This window comes from Camelus dromedarius, chromosome X (assembly GCF_036321535.1).
Source record: "Camelus dromedarius isolate mCamDro1 chromosome X, mCamDro1.pat, whole genome shotgun sequence".
In the NCBI taxonomy this organism is placed as follows: Eukaryota; Metazoa; Chordata; class Mammalia; order Artiodactyla; family Camelidae; genus Camelus; species Camelus dromedarius.
The window spans coordinates 59,073,069-59,094,903 of NC_087472.1; the positions used below are offsets into that span (position 1 = coordinate 59,073,069).

The following is a 21,835-nucleotide window of genomic DNA, read 5'->3' on the forward strand; positions in this document are numbered from 1 at the left end:
TTTTGATCTTCTGAATTCCGCTCAGAGGAGCCTTCAGGTTTTCTCATTCTCGTGTTCTCAAACCTCCTCACGGCACTCCTCTCTTTGACAGGAACAGGGGACGTGTCTGATGTTGGCCTAGGGAAGGGACGGTACTACAGTGTGAACGTGCCCATTCAGGATGGCATACAGGATGAGAAGTATTACCACATCTGCGAAAGGTATGGCAGCCATGCTGAGCCAGTAACAAGTGGATGCCATTTCTGGAGGATGAAACGGCCTCCAATCTCACAGAACCATTTCGGGAAAAATGGCTACTGTACATCCGTGTAGCTTTTGTACACTGCTCATCATGCTTATTTGATCAGGTAACCATCCCCCTTCTGGGAGAGCAGAGTCTTTGGACCAGAGCCACACTCTTGATTCGAGCTCACCCACTACCCCACATGATTAACCCATCCCAAGAGCAGAGCTTCTCAGCTGTCCTGGGGAATCCCTTTTCTGCTACTTTCTTGGCCAAAACCTGCATGTGTGTGATTTCATTAGCCTGGGAGAGTCAGTTTCAGTTTTCCATGATGGATATCGGCTTCCATCTGCTGGTCTGAATCTTAAAGAGTTCTTTATTACAAGCTCTTGAGTTCTATCGTGGTGCTCACATTAGAGTCAGAAATCTGTTCTTTTTGCACTATAGTTAAGGATGAAATTACAGCCACTTATAGTCAGATGGTTTGGTGCTAATGTGTAGAGAACATGAGGGCTGCAAAGCCCTACAGAATGGGGAAGAGGGTGGCGAAACTCATATTCATAAAAATTGAGACGGGTCAGGTACAAATTCACTGCTGACACTAGCAGTAGAGAAAGCGAGTCTGACTACAAGTCGGCAAGTCAACATTACTTAAGTTAAGTCATGGGGATTGAGCTGCATTCGATGCCTGCCGGACTCGGCTCAGATTTCTCCCAACCTCTGGTGGAAACGGACTTCCCGAAGAAGCCTGCCCCGGTTGTCATCACTGGCAGTTGTATGAACAAAGTAGAGGTATTCAAAATTAAAAATTTTATGCGTCAAAGGTGCCCCTTATCTCCAGAGATTTGGCAAACTGAGTCAGCAGCAGTGGCACTAGCTTCTTCAGGATTTTGATCCTGTCCCCTGCTTTTTTTTTTTTTTTTTTTTTGGAGCCTGCCATTGATGACTTTAATTGCCTTTTTTCTTCCCCTTAGGCTCTGTTCTGTCCTTGAGATGTGTAGATCAGAGCCGCTTATGTAAGTTTACTGATGAAGATGTCCTGTGATTCTATGTAAAAGGAGAAGTATTTTGTTTTTCTTTTAATCCCCTTATTGACAGTGCTCAACGTTTTGTTGCCCTTTTTTTCTTTTCTTTTTTTTTTTTTAAACCATAGCAGGAAACTAGGTTGTTCTCTTCAGTGCTCTGTCCACAGGGTTTCCTAGAGCTTTTTCCTGGGTCTTAATTGAAAGGTCAGCACCCATCATCCTGCAAGTGTAGTTGGTAAGCTCTGGCCCTCCCTAAAAGGATCACCTTACATGTGCCCCTGTTAAAGCTCATCTGCCAGTCATCAAACCTCCTGAGATCTTCCTTTCTCCCCATCATCTTGGCATTTCACTTCCTGGAAAGCTGAGTTATCATCTGTAGGCTCGAGGATTTCCCAGTGCCCGCCCTAACTAATACTTACCTTTCTTCAGTCAGAAAAATGTCTGTTTCTCCCTATAGTTTTTTTTTTCCTCGCATTAAATCAGCTCCTACCACATGATAAAAAACATGTTCAAGCCCATGGTAAGTCGTGTTTAAAAATAGTCTTGGTATCAAACTTAATTAGAAATATTTTAAAAGTGAATTTAACCCCGAGGAAAAGACCCGTGGAAGATCACACATAATTTTCTTTTACAGAAACCATGTTGCCGCCTCCATCCCAATGTACAGGAGGCCGACATTTATTAAAGATTCTTCCAGCTCGCCTACAAAAGTACCAGACACTCATCAGTTTCTAGTTCCCAGGGCCCCTCTTGCCTGTGGAGCCAAACCGACAATCTGCACAGTGACCACCCAGAATCACAGGCTCCAGGTTTTCATTAGAGGGACAATGATTTTTCCCTTTGATTTCTTTGAGAAGTCGAGTCTGGTCAGGGCAGTATGTGAAGGCACCTCTGATTCCAAGGGTGCCAGAGAGGCTTCCAGACCCAAACATCTCTCCTGTTGGACTAAGCTGCTCAACTAAAATCTAAAATTCCTTTAACAGGAAAGATACTTTTATTCTACAATTAGAAATAGGCCTTAAAATGGAATTCTTGCACAACCTCTCCTCCTCACCCTCACTCTGCCGTGGATGTATGTTTAACACTTTGATCACCCGCTGGGGATCAGGTGCCCCTGAGGAAACAACTGTCACCCAGATTTGGGTGACGTGGAGATCAACGTGGGTTGAATAATAATAATGATGATGATGATGATGAGATACCCAGGTACCCACCAACTAGCTTAAGAAATAGAGCATTACCAGTATTTTTGAACCCCTTGTGGGGTAGAGGGACAGTTTTCAGTTATCTGTGGCTACTTTTTAATTTTTTTATTGAAGTATAGTTGATTTACAATGTTGTGTTAGTTTCAGGTGTACAGCAAAGTGATACATTTCTACATCTACATAAATATACATATTCTTTTTCATATTCTTTATCATTATAGGTTATTACAAGATATTGAATATAGTTCCCTGTGCTACACAGTAGGTCCTTATCTATTTTATATGTAGTAATATGTATCTGTTAATCCCAAATTCCAAATTTATTCCTCCCCTCCTTTCCCCTTTGGTAACCATAAGTTTTCTATGTCTGTAAGTCCATTTCTGGTTTGTAAATAAGTTCATTTGTATCTCTTTTTTTTTTTTTTAGATTCCACATATAAGTGATATCATATGATATTTGTCTTTCTCCCACAGAGCTTTTCTTTTTTTTTTTAAAGGCATTCTTTATTTCTCTCTCTCTTTTTTTAATAGAGGTACTGGGGATTGAACCCAGGACTTCCTGCATCCTAAGCTCATGCTCTACTACTGAGCTACTTCCCCCCCATGCCCCCACAGAGCTTTTCTTGACAGCAGATTTTGAAAGGGTTAGAGGGTGAGTACTCTGAGCATTCAGAGGAGGAGGAATTGGGTACTGGAGGAGTAGACGAAAAGGGGCACAAAAAATAAAACAATCTCTGCCAACTAAATAGTTTCATAGAGGGTCAGCACTAGTAACTGTGTCACTAAGTTCCGGTCATTATGTCTTTGACTACTTCTAGTTGCTTGGAACCGGAGTCTCTTGTACATTTACCATTACGACCTCTGACTCATCTGCTGACCTCAAAACATAGAGCAGACATAGGAATAGCTCACTCACTAAAAAAGTCATTCTGTTTATCTGCAATCTCTTTTTCATCCTTTTTGTTCCATGAGGCCCCTGGTTTTCTGGCTCACTCCTTACCTGTGATAAATGAAGGGCCTCTTACTGCTGATTCACTTACAAGATGCTCTAATTTTTGTTTGCCATGCAGTTTCTAGTTTGCTTCTGAGGTACCTCTCCCTGTGGGTCCTTTTTCCTTCCCTTCTTTCCTTCCTTCCTTTCTTCATGGCTTTTTCCTCTGCTATAGCCTTTTTTTTTTTTACTTTGCCAGTTAGGTGGGAACTTAATGGTTTCATCTTAAGGTTGAACATACCATCTTTATTTTTTAAAAAGTTGTCTTAGGGTTTCTCTTTTAAGAGACTGGATATGGAATCTTTACATGAACATTTTCAACACCAAAAGTTCCATTTTATGTAAAAGACAATGTCACAGTCAGAGCTCCTAGGTCATTCAATGCTAATTTAGAAGGGCAAGGGTCATCATTTCCAATAAGGTATATACACACAAAATTTTGATAGGAGAGGAAAGCTGTTTTGCCAAAGGGAACCATTGGCTGATTCCCAAGCTCTGTCATCTGGAACCGCAGTATTTTACTGCTCTGTCCATGTTTAACCTGTTTGCTCTTTAATTGTTTTTGAATGCAATGTGAGAGAGTCCGAATAATGTTTAAGCTGTTACCCAAAATGCTGTGTTGATGACTTTGGGAGCATGTATAGTTAAGGAATCTAGGAGAGAAGGACAGTAACAAGTACATCCTTGTGGTTGGTTCAAGAGAGGTTTTGTTTGTTTGTTTGCTTTAAGAGAGGTTTTGATAAGTAGTAGGGTACCTCTCTGAAACCAGAAATCTTGCAGGATGACCAAACTACTTGCTTACTGTGAACTGTCATGACATGTGCATAGTTTGAAGAATTGCAGGGTTGTGTTGAAACTTCTTAGTTTGTATCTTACCCATCATTTCAGAACCCTAGCAGCCAGAAAGCATTCTTTACTAAGAGCCCAACTATTAGTATGTATCTCACAGGAAAGCTATATATGTGGTGCTTATAATGTGTATGTATACAAAGCATACTGAAGTTGATACAACCTTTTGGGGGAAAAAAAAACCCTCACATTTTATTAAGAATGTTCAGCTATTCAACTTTGTAAGATAATTAAGTACAGCCACTGCGTGAGTATTTCACCAAAAGGAAAACACATTGTTAAACAGACTTCTCAATGAATAGGGCTTACGAAAGGCCCTATTAAGCAGGATTTCTTGATCAATAGCAGTCATTATATCCACATATGCAAAACTTTGCTAGTAAGAGCTATCAATCTGACCAGAGAAAAATCTTATTGTAGTGAACTAGGATTCATAGTAGTAGTTATTAAAGTAAGAATCTACCTGTATTTGGCCTGTTCATCTTGAGACCTATGGCTTATAGTCTATCACTCAAAATTGAAAGAAACTCTTTTTCCTTATCAAAGACCACTGACGTAAAGAAAAATTCAGAGATCCCAGAAGTTAAAAAAAATTGCTCTTTTATGAGAGAAATATTATACTTTTCTCTTTCAAAGGATGTCTTATAGCTCTTCAACTGCTTTTTTTCAAACATTAATTTTACTGTGCTTGTTCTCTAGGACAACACAAGCTCATTAAAGGAATAGCTCATTTAAACCTAAGTTTTTGTTCCTGTGGGGAATTCCTTTGTCCATTTATACTGAGCTCCACTGCTACTCAGTGAAGAAGAGAAGAAAACATATTGCTAATACCTAGTATAATGTCTCTGTAGTTTATATTTATTGTGTGAGAGTTTTCCTTAGACCCTACCATGGCCTCTGAGATACAAGTCAGTAGTGTTTTAAGCACAGGGTTCATTCCTGTGTGTCTGGGTCCAAAATTTACCTCTCTGAAGCCATTCTGACCTTCCTACAAAAAAACTGAGCTCCTCAAGTCACCTCATAGGATTTTTAAAACATTAATGAATGAATTAATGAGGGGGTACCAATGCAACATAGGGAATTTGTTTATATTTTGGTATAATGACACTATTTTCTTCATCCATTCGACAAATGTTTATTGAACGTCAGCTTCATGCCCGCACTGTACCCAGGTACTGGTGGTGGGAAACACAACAGGTGAGGCTCCCACAGCCTGAAGCTTAGGTCCAAGTGAGGACTTGCCTGTGCCAGGAATCGCACTAATCAGTGTTTGATTTTCTCCATTTGATACTTTTAGCAACGTACAATCTACAATACATACAAAGGGACATATTCTTATTCCTGTTTCACAAATAAGAAAACTGGAGCTTAGAAAGATTGATTTGCTTAAAGTGACACAGCTAGTAAGTGGTGACACAAGTTTGTTAACCATTGGCCCCATTGTCCACAAAGTGTCACATGGAAGTATGAAATTTTTCACAAGGAAAAAATACCATCCCCAAGACTTCTTGGAAGATTTATCTTAGGGGATTGCAGAAAACACGAAAAAAAAGTTTAAAAAGTAACCATTTAAAATTATGCAAATGAACCACACGATCTGTAGTATATACAATCCATTGTGCTTCTGTTTGCGAAGGTACAATTTAGATTTTTGCCAAAAGAAAAAAAAACTTTAATTCTGAGGATTTAATTTGTAATTTTATGGATAGAAAACAAGAATAAATATTGCCAGATTTTACTTCTTTTAGGTTTTAAATTTCTAATTAAAGCTTGGAAACATGGAGATTCTGTAAATCTGCTTTTTCCTTTATTTTCAACAGAGAAAATCCTGACTTCCTGCATTAGAAAGTGAATAGTGTCACATGTCACTTTCTAGAGGTCTCCTCACAGAATTATATTCTTTTCATGTGGTTTTTTTTTTTTTTTTGATGAGTATCACTACAGATTTTTAACATGCATTTTTGCATCTGTAGGCGTAATTTATATCATCTCTTGGTCCTGGCATAAGGCCATACCTATAGGGTAGAAATTATCCATCCTTTGCTATAGGTTGTTCATCTAATACTGATGGAATAAAACAAGAACCAAGGGACATCACTAGAGGATATTTAAGTGAAATGTTTCCTTTCACTATTGACTTTTAATATTAATATTTAAAGAAGAGATGTTTTAATGATGATAGGTTTTTCTTTCATTATACTGATAAGTCATCTAGAATTTATCTTCCACTTGGGACTCCAGATTCCTCATTCAGTTTTAGAAACAGGTAGATAGACCGTCAGTGAAAGAGAACCCAACAATTAGAGCCTACTCCTCTGGGCTTTGGCAATGTGGCAAAAGCAATACAAACACATATTCATACATAAATATTTCAAGCAATACAGACTTTTCCAAAATTCTCTTTCATCTGATGAGAATGGAACATCTCTCTAGAAATTTGTGTTTGAGAACAAATAATTATATAGCCTAACTTCCACCTTCATCCCCATTTTCATCACAATCTGAGAACTGGTGAAAATTCCTTACAAAATTACCTCTCTTCAGTTGGGTCAGAGAGCTACACCACCTCGATCATCACTAACTCACTTTGGCTCAGTGATACAGGTAATAGAAGCTGCTAATTTGTTCTATAAGCCTTGAACTTTGAACTCAGCCCTCTATAAGTAAGATATTTGTAGTCAATGCTTTTGTTCTGTTTGATAAACTTTTATCCTGCCTCTGTGTGGTATGGCAGATGTAAAATGCCTGTTGTTTCTGGAAAATGGATGACTCAGACACTAATTAAATTCACTGTTAACATTAGCCACAGGTGGAAATGAGACCAAAGCAGGCCGTTCATTTTTTGTTCCTAGTTAAAATGTGACTTTTAAAATATTAAATTCAAAAGACATTAAGTGCCTAAGAATATAGGATAATTTAGAGGAGGCGGGATACTGTGCTTAATTATCTAAGTTGTCCTGAACCCTCTGTCCATGAGCTCGCCCTCCCTGTCCCCAGTACTTGGTTAGAGTAGGGTTGGAGAACTGGTTTTTTCCCCTCACTTGATCCTTTGAGCTTTAAATCCAGGTGGTTAGAGGGAGAGTTCCTATATTCTCCTCCTCCCCTCTCGGCCAGTGGCTTTCCTGACCAGTTCCTAAACTCCTGCACCAAGGGGCCCTGCCGCCATGACAGCCCCCTACCCCTAGCAGTCTTCCTAGGTGATTTATTTATTTTTTCATTTAAGTCAAGGAGGACAATCTCCTGGAACTCTGTGTGTTTGTGCCGTCACTCTGATGTGCACCTTCTCTGCTCTCTTCTTCTTAGTGCTGAATGATCCCTGCCCCCTGGAAAAAGAGACCTGATTCTTCCAGAGCGGTTTAATAGATTCTGATGCTAGACCATGCTCTGAAACAACCCAGAGACAGGCAGACCGGGATCATAAATGGAAAACTTGAGAATTACACCCTTTAACATAGGGCTGCTCTGAAAAGAATCTGAAATTTGACTATTTACCTGATGGAACATTCTAGCATCAAAATTTCGTGTTACTCCTCCCAGCTGCCCTCCACTGTGTACCCACTCCCCCATCCTAATTCTCCCCATTCCCGTATTCTTTCATCACTGCCCTGTCTCTTCTCTCTAGCCTTAAAAAACTACCCTTTAGGCTCTGCTCCCACATGTTACAGTTTGAATGACTGTACCCGACACTGCCCTTCACCCAGCAGCTGCCGGCACTGATGAGCTGCCTCGTTGTGTCCTGTTGACACGGACTGTACCGAGGTGAGGCTCAGTCCGGTGTTCCCCACCTGAGCCCACGCTCAGTCTGGCCGGGCTTTGCTCTCTGTGCGCTGTGACCCGCTGCGCTGTCAAGAAGGAGCGACACCCGTTAGTACTTAAAGAAGGGCCAAAGGAAAGACTCCTCAAAGAAAGTCACATCAAATAACCTGCTAACGGGTTAACAAGTGAAAGGGTATGGATGTGTGCCAGGCACTAAAGGCGGCAAGTTTGCCTAGTGCCGCTGAAGGCTGAGCTGGAGACAAAGTGGTTTGCATATATGTCCACTCCAGGTGGGAGAATCCAGAAGAGGAAGGTGAGGGATGCTGGAGAGGGGATGGGGCGGGGTGGAGGGGGGGACTATCTTAAATATATTTGGGATGAAAATAGAAAAATATCTATCCTATTTAACTATAGGCATGCCTCACTAACTCAGCCTAATTAGAGGAAAGCCAGTCTGAATCATGGAATATTTTTAAATACATTTTTGTTACTTTCAAGCACTAGCCATGCTAGTAATGCAAACTAGACTAACAGCATCGTACAGTACCTCAGGGAAGGGGCTTTAAGAATCCTTTGTAATTAGCATATCAATTATTTGTATGTAAGTGGATGTGCACAAAGTGCGTAAAAAGTTTATTCTCTTAAGCAGGACAAACATTCCCCACTGCAGTCCTGTTTACACTATTAATTTGCTTAGCCAGCCCTTTTTGTGCCAAGATAGATGTATGTAAGACATGCTTATTTCCTCAGGGAAGAATGAATCGCTTCCCTGTGTTTAGTCCAGTCACTAAGAAGCGGAGCGCCACTTGATTGGTTTGGGATTTCCAGGATATGGAGTTTTGAATTTGCATACAGACTAGAGAGATTTCATATGGAGAAGATCTGGCAGCCGTTGCCAGAGACCCAGTTTCCCCATCTGGATTTCATTGAAGTGATCTGGATTTCATCAAGCAACGGGACACTGATCCTAAATGATCCACCAGACACTCTAACACAGGCATGTTTAAAATACATCCTGCCCCAGAAAAATAACTGCTAAAATATGATGAGTTGGAGTTACTCTATGTGCAGTACTTAAAAGTAATAAAAATGCATTTCTTTTTAAGTCCCACAAAAACCATGCAATATCAAGTTAATGAGGAAAATCAATCCCCAAACTCTTTCTTGCACACCTCATTGTGTGACGGCATCGCAGAGATTTCCAATCATCTGGGAAAGGATATTATATTTTGATGAGCTGCACCAGGTGCTAACTATATGGCAGGATTTCGGCTTTGAATCTTAGGGAGGCCCTCCGGGGTAAAGAAGGGTGAGGGAAGGGCTAGGGGCATGTTTATTGTTAACAAATCATTATTGTCCACCTAAGTTCGAAAATCAGAGCAAGTGAATTGAAAAAGAAGAAGTATCAGGTATATAGGGAGTGTAGAAAATATGATTAGGAAATGAGAAACAGAGATCTAGGCCTATATTTCTCCCCGTATGGATTAAACTATGTTCTGGGTAAATTGTGAATTCTTCAAGGCTTAGAGAGTAAAAACTAAGTGCAGCAAGCATGAGGACAAGCAGTAAATATACACACAAATGTTGTAACTACAGTTTGGAATTACTCCAACTCTCCCCTTTCCCCCAAGGGCATCACTATCCAGGGTCTGCAAAGGCCAAATAGCTGTTTGGCTTCCAATCTGATTTTTTTGCCTAAGAAATCAGAGAAGTCAGTTTCAATTTTAATAATATATTCTCTCCACCTCTATCTAACAGAAAGGCACTTGTGTTTCTGCCCCTTCTTAAAGTGAATTTTGTGTTTGGTGAAAGGTAATAGATTGGCAGTACTGGAAAAGGAATTACTGTATTCCCAGAACAGGTATAACCGGGCAGTGACACTATGAAATTTCTCTCTGCCTTTGGGGAACATTAGAGCGCCATTCAGGAAGTCACTGCTATGGTGTGCTGTGCTGAACACCACGGTATCCTAGCGGGCTGAAAGAATTAACAGAGCACTCGAAGGGCCTGACTTAAGGTCGTTCATTTATTCACTCAACATTAAGGAGTGCTTACCATGTGCCTGGTGCCAGGAGAAGGCTTTTGCAAATGTTCTATCTTTAATCCTCATAATAACCCTGCAAGGGAGAGACTATTCCTCTTCTTTTACAGAGAAGGAAACTGAGGGTCAGAGAAGTGAAGGGATTTGTCCAAGTTGCTTTTGCCAGCACTGGAACCAACTTCGTCTGACCCCAGGTGCTGTGTTCTCCCTGAACTCTGTGCTTTGGGGGCTGCAAAGGGAGTGGATGGGACCTCTGCCCAAATAGTGTGACTCAGAGCAGAACTCAGTCTTTGCCGTGTGAGTGGTCTGCAGTTTCAGAGCAGTGAAATGATTCTCCCCAGGTCAAATAAAGAGTCATTGGTACAGAGCTCGTATTCTTTAAGTCCTCTTCCATTTGGGGTGGGGGGGTTGGGGGTTGTATTTGGTTTGGTTTTGTTTGGTTGGTTTTAGCTTAGCTCTCCAAACCAGCCTGCCTCTCCAGCCATCCCATCCCCTGTCTAGATAATATACACTCTGCTTCCGGGGGCCTCCGGTCTTTCCGAAGGTGGAGGGCCAAAGAGAACTGGGGTTTAGTGAATAAAGCACTAGATGTGAATTAGAATTGGCGTTCTAATTCTAGCTCTGACGAGATTCACTCTAGGCCCCTGGTAAGGCCCTTTCATTTGGGATGAGTCACTTTCCCCTGTGTGAATGAGAATGGTTTACTTCAAAGAGGTAAAGAGATAAGTAATAATAAACTAAAAATAGTGCGCAGCCCTTTCTGTTGCCAAGGTGACATGTAATTGATGAGTGGAGTTACTTACTACAAGGCATGTTAGAAGGCGATGCCAATTAGAATCTATGTTCCTCTAGAATGGATCAGCAGTGAGAGAAAAGATGCCCCTCCCTGTAAAACGTGAAACTCCATCTTGGAAATTAAAGCAGCAAAATCTATGTGAGGATTGTTTTCGTGGGAACGTCAGGGGTTTAGGGGTTTGAGGTTTGTTTGTTTTTGTTTTGTGGCTTTGGGGTTTTTGTTTTGTTTGGGTTTTTATACTAAAGCTGTTAATGGAACCAGTACAGCTTGTCTGATGCTAAAAGCAGAAAGAGAAACTTATAGGAAATTAAATGTCTTCTGGATATGTCCACAAGACACCTATGGCCCCAAATAAAATGACACATCATCCTCACCGCAGGAGGCGCGCCCCCCAATTCCCTGCATCCCTGAACCATTTGTAACAGATATTCAGGAGTTGCTGAGGCATTTACCATATGCTACATCCCCTGGCAAGTTGAGTTTTTGCAGAATGAGTCAGCAGTACCTGAGTTGAGATAGGATTGGGGGAATTTAGAGAAAACAATACCTGTGAAAGGTTGAAGAGCTCCCATTCGGGACTGATTAGTGATACTTTTGGTCCGTAACACAATCCTTCCTCTGAATCCCATCCAATGCAGTAGATTTCAAATGTATTTCATGGTGGGGACAGGGATATAATAGCTCAGTGGTAGAGTACTTGCTTAGCATGCATGAGGTCCTGGGCTCAATCCTCAGTGCCACCATTAAAATAAATAAATACAAATTTTAAAAAATAATAAAATGTATATCATAGAAAGGGTTTTGCTGCTGGCAGTCACTTTTCTCAGGTTGACTTTGGGAGCTTACAGTGTTAGTAGCAAATGTTTCTCTCTTCTCTCCCTCTGCATCCTACCCTCCTTGGTTTTTCAACTTTGAATTCCACATTTCTTTAATCTCTGTTGAGAAAGTCTCTAGGGTGTGCTGAGAGTGCTTGCTGGAAGACGTAAAGATGAAAAGGCTAGTCTAGGCTGGTTTGCAAGCCAGCAAGTCAGGAGACAGAACCCACGGGGAGCACGCACCAATCAGAGGTCTGGCTGGAGGGGCACGTTTGGGTTAACAGATCTACCACCCCTGTTGATTAAGGGTAACTGTCACACCATCTCTCTGGCATCCCATTGCCCTGAGATGAATCTTTTAGAACTTTAAGTATTAACAAACAAGAAAAAACCAGATTCCACCCCTGGCAATAGAGGGAAAGAGGCACCAGTGAAAGATCCCAAAGGCACACCGTAGAAGCTGTGGTCTACCCTGATGGAGTGAAAGGGAATAATGCTGCAATTTCATTCTGGGGCTTTTCCTTTTACCTAAAAGCATCACTAATGTCATCACCCCTGGCTTTCATTCACCTCAGGCACCAACCACCTTCCCCAAATCAATGCCTGTAGAAACAGCTGCCCCAGCCTCTCTTCCTCATTTGCACAGCCTTGTCGACAAAGCAGACTGCTGAATACTGAGGGGTCAGGTTTCTCATCAAGAGAACTTCATTTCAAATGAATATCTTCTGTGTTTGTAGGGAAGTTACTAATGTAGTATAATGACATGCCTGTCCTCCCTCTCCTTTCTGGGTCAGCAATTTTATACTTTCCCCACACCAAAAATGACTGATTTGCAGTGTAGCCAATAGCACTGTTACAGTGGTTAGGGAAACTTTCCCAAAAGCAATCTGGAATGATACTTCATTCATGTATTCATTTAATAACTATTTATTGAATGCCTACTATGTATTAAGTATTGAGTCTACCCTCAAGGGAACTGGTGGAAACTTAAAAATTATAGAAACACAGAGAGATATACCTGTATATTTGTATTCACACACATTCAAATAAAATAAAACATGGGAAGTTGTAAGAACCAAAAGAGATAAAATGCTGTGGGCAGTCAAAGGGAGAAAACACTTCAGAAAAAGGCTTAATTGAGGAGGTAACATTTGATCTGGGTTCTAAAGGGTAGCTAATTACTATATCTTTACAAAGTGTGTAAATGTGTATGGGTTTATGAAATCTGGGTCAGGTTTAAATATACGAGATTGCAGGGGATGATGTTCTACACAGAGGGTACAGCAAGATCAAGGTCAGAAAAGACTGAGTTATGTACAGAGAACAGCAGTGGTTTGGTTTGGCTGGGCTGTGCACTACACAAGAGGGACAATTTGCCAAGAAGATTGGAAAAGTGGGTGGGAATTCCATCAGGCAGGGGCTGGAATTCTTAGCTATGAAAATTTGTACCATTTCTGTAAGCATTTGGGGAACTGCTGAAGGTTTTAGAATGAGGGAATAATATAATTAGAGCTTGCTCAGGAAGGTTAACACTCAAAAAAGAATCATGCCGTGCCTACTATACTGCTGTTATACAAAATATGGTTGTGAAGTGTCCGGCACAAGCACCTGATGCGTGGTAGCTCAGCAAATCGTGGAAGCAGGTATATTGTAGTGGTTTAGAGCATGGATTGCTGCCAGGCCGCCTGGGTTCAAAAGCCAGAGCTGCCACTTAACAGCTGGGTCATCTTATAGAGATTTCTCAACCTCTCTGTGCTGCTGTTTCCCCATCTATAAAATAGGATTAATAATAATACCTATTTTATACATCGTTATGAGAGTCAGATGAACTAATACATATGAAGTGCATAGAACAGTGATCTCTTTTGGGTAAAATACTCAATAAATGTTAGCTGCCATTATGGTAATTTTTTTTCATGAAGGAGATGGAACTTGAGCTGGCCTTTCAAGAATAGTTATGATGTAGACATGTAGAAAGGTGACTTTCAGGCACAAGGAAGTACATGACAAAAAAGTATACTTGTAAGAAAGTGCAAGGTGAGTGAGGTGAACCATGAACAGTTCAGACTGCCTACAGAATAATATGGGTTAAGGAGTTACTGGAAAATAAGATAAAAAAGACTGGAGTCATATCATGAAGGACTTTAACTCATAGACTAAGAATTTTAAGCATTATCTAAAGACAATGGAGGGACATTGGTATTTTTGAGTAAGGAAGTAACTTGATCAAGACCATCCCTAAGGAAAGTTAATCTGATGGGGGTAGGTGTGTGTGTGATGGATTAGGGAGGTAAGAGACTTGAGGCAGAGAAATTAATTAGGAAGCTATTGGTGTAATCCACAAAGGAAATCATAAAGCCTTAATTACAGTCCTGCCATGAGAGGAGAGAGAAGGGAATGGGAGAGAGATTGGTGCAAGTCTGGTAACTGAAGAGGAGTTGGAAAAGGGAGGAATCAATCACAAAGAGCCTCAGAGTTTTGAACATGGGTTACCGAAAGGATGGGTTATTGTTAGCAGAGACAGAGAATAGAAGAAATAAGATGATAGGTTCAGCATGGTCAAAATGGAGCTGTAAATCACAGCTGAATTTGTAGAAATTGACAAGCTGATTCTAAAATTTATATAGAAATTCAACCCAGAATAGCCAACACAATCTTGAAAAGGAAGAACAAGGTTGGAGCATTTTCTAACTTTAAAATTTACTGCTGGGGAGTGTAATAGCTCAGTGGTAGAGGACTTAGCATGCACAAGGTCCTGGATTCAATCCCCAGTACCTCCATTTAAAAAAAAAAAAACTTACTGCAAAGCTACTGTAATTAAGACAGTTTGGTGCTGACAATGAATGAGGCTAGACATACAGAGCAATGGAATAGATTTGAGAGTCCAGAAACATGTACAGTCAACTGAATTTATCCAAAGGATGCCAAGACAATTAAATGGGAAAGGAATAATCTTTTCATCAAATTGTGTTGGGACAACTGGATCACATACAAAAGAATGGATTTGGACCCATACTTCACACCATATACAAGAATTAGGTCCAAATAGCCTAAACAGTCAAAATGTAAGAGCTGGAACTATAAAATTATTAGAATAAAACATAATTGTAAATGTTCATGACCCTGAACTAGATAATGCTCTCTTAGACATAACACCAAAAACACAAGCAACAGAATCAATAGAGATAAATGGGATTTCATCAAAACTTCAAACTTTTGTGCTTCAAAGGACACTATCAAGAAAGTAAAAGACATTCAATAAAAAAATGTTTAAAAAAAAAGACAGCCCATAGAATGGGAGAAAATTTTTGCAAATTGTATATCTGATAAGGGACTTGTATTTATAATATATAAACACTTACAAATCAATATTAAAAAGACAAATGACCCAATTGAAAAATGGACAAAGGACTTGCATAGACATTGCTCTAAAGAAGATGTACAAATGGCCAAACAGCACATGAAGATATACTCAACATCAATAGTCATCAGTGAAGTGCAAATCAAAACCACCATGAGATGCCACTTTATACTCACTAGGATGGTAATAATAATAATAATAATAATAATAATAATAATAATAATAATAATAATAATAATAAACAGAAAATAACATTTTGGTGAAGATGTGGAAAAGAATTGAAACCCTCATACATTATACATTGCTGATGGGAATGTAAAATGGTACAGCCCCTATGGAAAATATTCTAGAGTTCCTCAAAAGGTTAAATATAGAGTTACCATATGACCCAGCAATTCTACTACTAGGTATATTAGAGAAATGAAAACATGTCCACACAAAAACTTGTACACAAATGTCCATAGCAGCATTTTTCATATTAGCCAAAAAGTATAGAAATAATCCAAATGTCCATCAGCAGATGAATGATGAATAGATAAAGAAAATGTGGTATATACAAACAAAGGAGTATTATTTGGCCATAAAAAAGAAATGAAGTACTGATGCATGGATGAACCTTGAAAACTTTATGCTAAATGAAATGAAGAGGCCAGTCACAAAAGATCATGTATTATATAATTCCATTTATATGAAAGGTCAAAATTAGACAAATCCATAGAGACAGAAAGTAGATTACTGGTTGCCAGGGACCAGGGGTTGAAGAGTGGTGGGAATGGGTCATAACTGCTATTGGATACAGGGTTTCATTTTGGGAGGATGAAAGTGTTCTAAAATTCATTGTGGTGATGGTTGCACAACTCTATGAATATACTAAAAGCTGTTGGATTTTACACTTTAAACGGGAATTGTATGGTATATGAATCTCTATAAAGTCGTTCTTAAAAGATTTTTTTTAAAGTACTTTGTAATGGAGCTGTAGCCATTGATGCCCAACTGCAGATTTTTGAGTGGTATCAACTGACCATTGCTTTGGAGAAGTTGAAAAAGGTAACAGAGAAATGGCTTTGGGATATCATGACACAGAGATCTCGCTCCCTTCAAGAGAACAGTTTCAGGAGAGCAGTGAGAGTGCTAAAAGTGGATTGCAAGAAGTATGCATAGGTGGCCAGTAAGGAAAGATTTGGCGGTGCTGAGAAGGGAGGAGGAGATGGGAAACTCGTAACCTAAAGGAACGGAATGAGTAGGAAAGCAAAGACTAAGGATGTAGGAAAGAGCTCACTGGTGGTACATGGCCCTCAGAACAACAGGAAAGAGGGATCTAGTGCCCAGCTGGTGAAATTAGCCTCAAGGAAGAGGAGGAACATGAGGGAAGACATTTTCAGATAAAGAAAAGAGGTAGAGGAAGGTGTTTATTACACACAGCTTCAACCAAGTCACTCAAGCATGAGGCAGCAAAGGTTTGATCTGGAAAGATACACACCAAACTTCTCATCCTTGGCTGAGCTGGTTGAAACTGCGTGTAATGAATCGGCAGTTACCTCTAGAGAGCGGGTGGAGATAACGAAAGGAGATTTTCCACTTTCATTTGATAGACGTTTATATTTGATTTTTTTTCAGCATCAAGAATGTACTCTTATGATATTGGTATTTTTAAAAAATTAGACTAGATGCTGCAAGAAACGTAATCATTTACCAACTGGAGGTGAAGCAAAGAATTGCCAAGCTGCACAGAGGGAGTGGCACGTATTAATCACTCAATGAATGTTTGTGGAATTTGTGGAGTTGGGGCTGTAACGTAAAATGTAGCAGAAGCAATTGGTTTGATTTCACAGCTTTCTCCAGCAGAACAGAGCAGAAAATTCTGACCGTGGGATTTATCCAAGGGCTTAAGGGTTGACAAGGCAAAAATGGCAAACATGTTAGGGAATTAAGTACGTTTTAAATGACTTCTCCAAAATAAGCACTGAAGCACATCAGGTCAAAAGATAGGCTGGTGGACATTGAAAATATGAGAAAGACTAGGATACAGGAGTTATAAAGAGAATAGAGAGCAAGCTCAGTGAAGGAAACACAGAAGGAGAGAAAACTGTACACAGAAAAAGTAGCTCAGAGTTCAGGGTCTTAGAGGTGGAGCAATTCCAAGTGCTTTGTTATCAGCCTCCAAAACATGGCTATACCCAGCGATAAGTCAGGCAGAGAGCAGGGGGACATCACTATTGTTCAAAAGGTAGAGAAACTATGATGTCAGAGAGTTAGGCGGGTCATGGGGGAAGGTGCAGCTCTCTTGTTCAGTGCAGTAAACTCATTGCTCAACCTAGTGCCTGGTAAGTAGGCATCCCGTTAACGTTCATTGAATTAATGAGTGAATGGATGGATGGATGGATGGAATATTATAGCATTTATCATAGTTATTTGTTTTCCTGTTTTCTTCCCCTGCTGGACCATAGGCTCCTGGGATCTTACTTGTCTCTGTATTTCTAGTGCCCAGCACAGGGAAGAGTAGGTGCTTGAATCAAGATTTGAGTGAGTGAATGAATATTGAACTGCAGAGAATGATGACGAGGAAAGGGAAAGACAGAAGGATTGTGAACCAGGTGCTAAAATCCTCAAGGAAGGGGAAAAGAGTATATTGTAGGTCTATAGATAAGAACTTTGATAATATCTGAGTAGTATAAACAAATGGCATTGACCTCCAAAGAGGAGAAATTGGTAAGAGGGAGGAAAACTCGATTTGGAAGTAGTAATAGGAAAAGAAATATACCAATTTCTCTCTCCACATTCCCCATGAATTCTGGAGGAATGGGCACAGCGTGTTACCTCCTTTGACCGCTATTACCTAACCCTCTCAATTTTTTCCAAACTTGCCTCACCTTGCTTCTTTTTGCTCTTGTGCCTGGAATGCTTCAAGACCCTTATTGCCAACCCTTCTACCTGCAGACTTTCTCTCTTTGGCCTTCGGTGCAACAGCAAAAATCAAAGTTCCTAAGCATTATTTTTCAGCAGCGTCAGAACTGATCTCATACTTCTCCAGTGTCTCCCATTTGAGCATTGAACCAAATGAAAACTTCCAGTTTTGAATTTAAGATTATCCACCATGTAGCCCTCTCATGTGATGTAAGCTCTCCTCACTTCCAGTTGCTTTGACATTTACACTGTGTACCAAATACCCTACTTTTTCCAAAGCTTCTAATTAGAGAAAAGATAATTCTTTTCTCTTCCCATCCAGAGCCCTCTTCATCTGAACTCCCTGAGGGCTCATTTTCCCTTCCTGGCCATCATTAAAACAACTCTCTCAGAAGCACCTGCCTCCCTTTATCCTTTCCTCACTCGTAGTACCAAACACTCGTAAATGTTGGATATATATGCTTTTCTTGTGTGTCAGTATGTCTTCCCTATCAATTCTACCACAGGACTATCTCCCAGATGCATCTCTTCCTCCTGACTCTTGCTGCCCCTGGCCCGGCTGGTTGCAAAAGCCTCCCAAGAACCTCCACTGTATCCTACAGTATGGTCAGAGTATCTTTTCAAATATAAATCTAATTATGCCATTAGTGTACGTGCATGTCCGCGCGTACACACACACACATACACACACAAGTTTGACACATTTCACACCCTTTAAGCCCAAACTCATTATTTCACCTGGCCTACCTGGCCCTTTGTGCCCTAACCTACATTTACTTCACCAGCCTCGCTCCCACCACCCTCTGTTCCAAGCCTTCATACTTTTTGTCTGGTTCCTTCTGGAAACCTAGTCCTTTACCCATAGTCCCCACAACCCTCCCTGTGTCCAACTCCTCTACCTTCACCCCACATGCCTGTAAACTTCTCCTAACCTTTTTTTTGAAATTTTTATTTCGAGATAATCATAGATTCACAGGAAGTTGTAATGAAATGTACAGAAACTCTCATTCACTCTTCCTCCAGCCTTCTTCAGTGTTGCCATCTTGCACAATTATAGCACAACATCAAAATCAAGCAGTTGGCTTTGGTATAATTTTTAGAGCTTATTTAGTCTTCATCAGTTATACATGCACTCGTATATGTGTGTGTGTGTGTGTGTGTGTGTGTGTGTGTGTGTGTAGGTCTACGGAATTTTTATCACATGTGTAGCTTTGCATAACTACAGCTACCAGCACAATCAAGATACAGAACTGTACCATCACCACAAGGCTCTCTCATACTACCCTTTTATAGCCACATGCATCCCTAACCCCTGGCAACCACTAATCTGTTCTCCATCTCTATGATTGTTAATTTCTCAAATGATATATCAGTGGAATCACGCAGTACAGATTTAGAGACTGGCTTTATTCACCCAGCATCATTCCCTTGAGATCCATCCACATTTTTTTGCTCGTATCCATAGTTAACTTCTTTTCATTGATAAGTGATATTCCAATGGTATGGATGTACCATTCACTTGTTTGTTTAACCATTCACTTGTTGAAGTACATCTGAGTTGTTTCCAGTTTGGCTTGTTACAAATAAAGCTGCTGTGAACAAGCTCCTCTATGCAAATAAGTCTTAATTTCTCTTGAATAAATGCCTAAGAATGCAATTTCTAGATTGTATGGTAGGTTTAGTTTTAGTTTTGACAGAAACCTCCAAACTCTTTTCCAGAGGGGCTCTACCATTTCACATTCTCATCTAAAAGGTGTCTGTGATCTAGTTTCTCCACATCCCCACCAGCAATTGATATTATCACTATTTTTCACTTCAACCGTTTTGATAGATGGCTCATTTTATTTCTCCTCATCTTTCAAGACCTGTCAAGAATTACTCTGTAGAGCCTTTTCTGACATCCCCTGGAAAACGTGATTACTCCCGCCTATGTGCCATCTCTGATACTTCATTTATCTTTGTGTTTTAATTATTTATTGACACGATCTGAGTCTTCCCCTCTGTTCTGAGCTATGTGAAGATAAGAGCTGTGCCATATTCATCTTTTTTTTTCCCTGTGGCATCTGGTACAGTTGCACGCTGAACACACAGAGGGCACTCAGTAAATGCGTGCCAAGTGAGGGAAGGAATGAATGGAAAAAACGGTAGTCTTGCTTGTGCTCCCCCCCAATCCCCATTAAGTTATAAACCTTTTTAAAACAGAGATCACGCCTTCGTCTGTGTCTCCCGGCAGCAGCTAATAGGGTGCTCTGTATGTGTAGCTGCTCAATAAATGTTGGCTAACCATTCAGGTGGCTTATCTTCCCTCTGCACCCAGGAGATAAGCGCATGAAAAAGAGAACAAGCCCAAGTAGTCCTGTATTAAGGATCATATGTCATAAGTTTTATAATATTCTTATAATCTCCACAATCACTCAACATTTGTCTGCGTAGATGAGAAATCAAAACAAAACAGTCTTTTGAGTCAAAGAATGCCCCTGCAGCTGAACACTTTTCAATAGTTTCAATACCCTGGTTACATATGAATTGGGGAGGACGGCATTTTATATCCCTCAATTCTTTCTGCAGTTTCAGAAGGATCTGGGATTTTTCCATTTTTGCTGCAATGGTGTAATTTGACATGTTGATTATGAAGGGGTCATTAACCCCAACATTTTTGATCACTTTTTGACTCTGCATTTTCTCAACTCTGAAGTATGTTAATTTGCACTTGTTTATATGTCTCTGGAAGAGTTACTCAAGCCCTCGAGAACTGGTGTGTGTTTTGTCTGGGAGCTAGATTGTAAGCCCCTCGAGAGCAGGGACCTTATAACTCCTAGGAATGCCTTCTGGACATTGTCAGTGTTCAATTAATGATAATACTGGGAGCCTGACTAAGGTCATCTGTCACACTGACAACTTCCTTTTCATCTCTAAGGCTCCAAACTGTCCAAAAAAAAAAAAAAAGGGCTGCTAGATTGATTCGATAGCATTGAATGATTCTGCCTCAGATTGTGTTCATTATTACCCACTACATTCTTTAGAATGCTTTCAGTTTTATAATTTGGGGTCCATTGTTAATGGTTCCCTTCCCTATAATACTCTGGTTACATACAAGTTGGGGAGGGCTGCATTTCATAACCCAGAAGTCCTTTAGCCTAATAAAAAGTAAGCGGATAACATCGGTGCTTTCAAAGCATGTGATTCTCTTCACTAGCCCTCATTGATAACTAGCTGATAAACTCCAAATATGTTGACAATCTTAAATTATCAGAAATAATCCTTAATAATATCGTATTCAGGGTATTTGTCCTATTTTCACAGCTTATAAAGTTGGGGTAAATATATATACTATGTCCTGTGGCTGTTGATGTTAAATTAAGATGAATATTTAAAGGCAGTCTGCATTCTAAACAGAAAAACAAATTCAGTCCTTGGTGAGGCTAGGGGAGTGATTTTTCCGTAAGTCATGTTTACTACAGTATAATTCATATGCCGTCTGATTAACCCTTTGGAAATGGAAAGTCTGATGAGTCTGACAAGTTGGGGTTTTTCCCCTTCACTATTAGCTGATTCTACTATACCTCCAACTGCACACATCACCACTCTGAGTTCAAATTGACCTATCTTTTTCTGACATCTTGTCTCCTTTCTCTTTTCTACAGTGTACTAAAGGAGGTCTACATAGCCTTTAATCCAAAAGCAGTGGTCCTACAGCTGGGAGCTGATACGATAGCTGGGGATCCCATGTGCTCCTTTAACATGACTCCCGTGGGAATTGGCAAGTGTCTTAAGTACATCCTTCAGTGGCAACTGGCAACACTCATTTTGGGAGGAGGTGAGTACAAAGGAAGGTCACTAGGAGAACTTGTTGACCTTCCACCATGTTT

General features: G+C 40.2%; 1 protein-coding gene across 6 annotated transcripts in view; it reads left to right on the top strand.

The window, feature by feature from the left end:
* Positions 1 to 21,835, top strand: part of HDAC8 (histone deacetylase 8) — a 210,164-nt gene that overhangs the window by 64,652 nt on the left and 123,677 nt on the right. For all 6 annotated transcript variants that reach the window (XM_064483041.1, XM_064483040.1, XM_064483044.1 and 3 more), the window contains 2 exons: positions 92 to 200; positions 21,611 to 21,783. In XM_064483041.1, the coding sequence (XP_064339111.1) occupies positions 92 to 200; positions 21,611 to 21,783 (282 nt within the window). The remainder of the gene's footprint in view (positions 1 to 91; positions 201 to 21,610; positions 21,784 to 21,835) is intronic.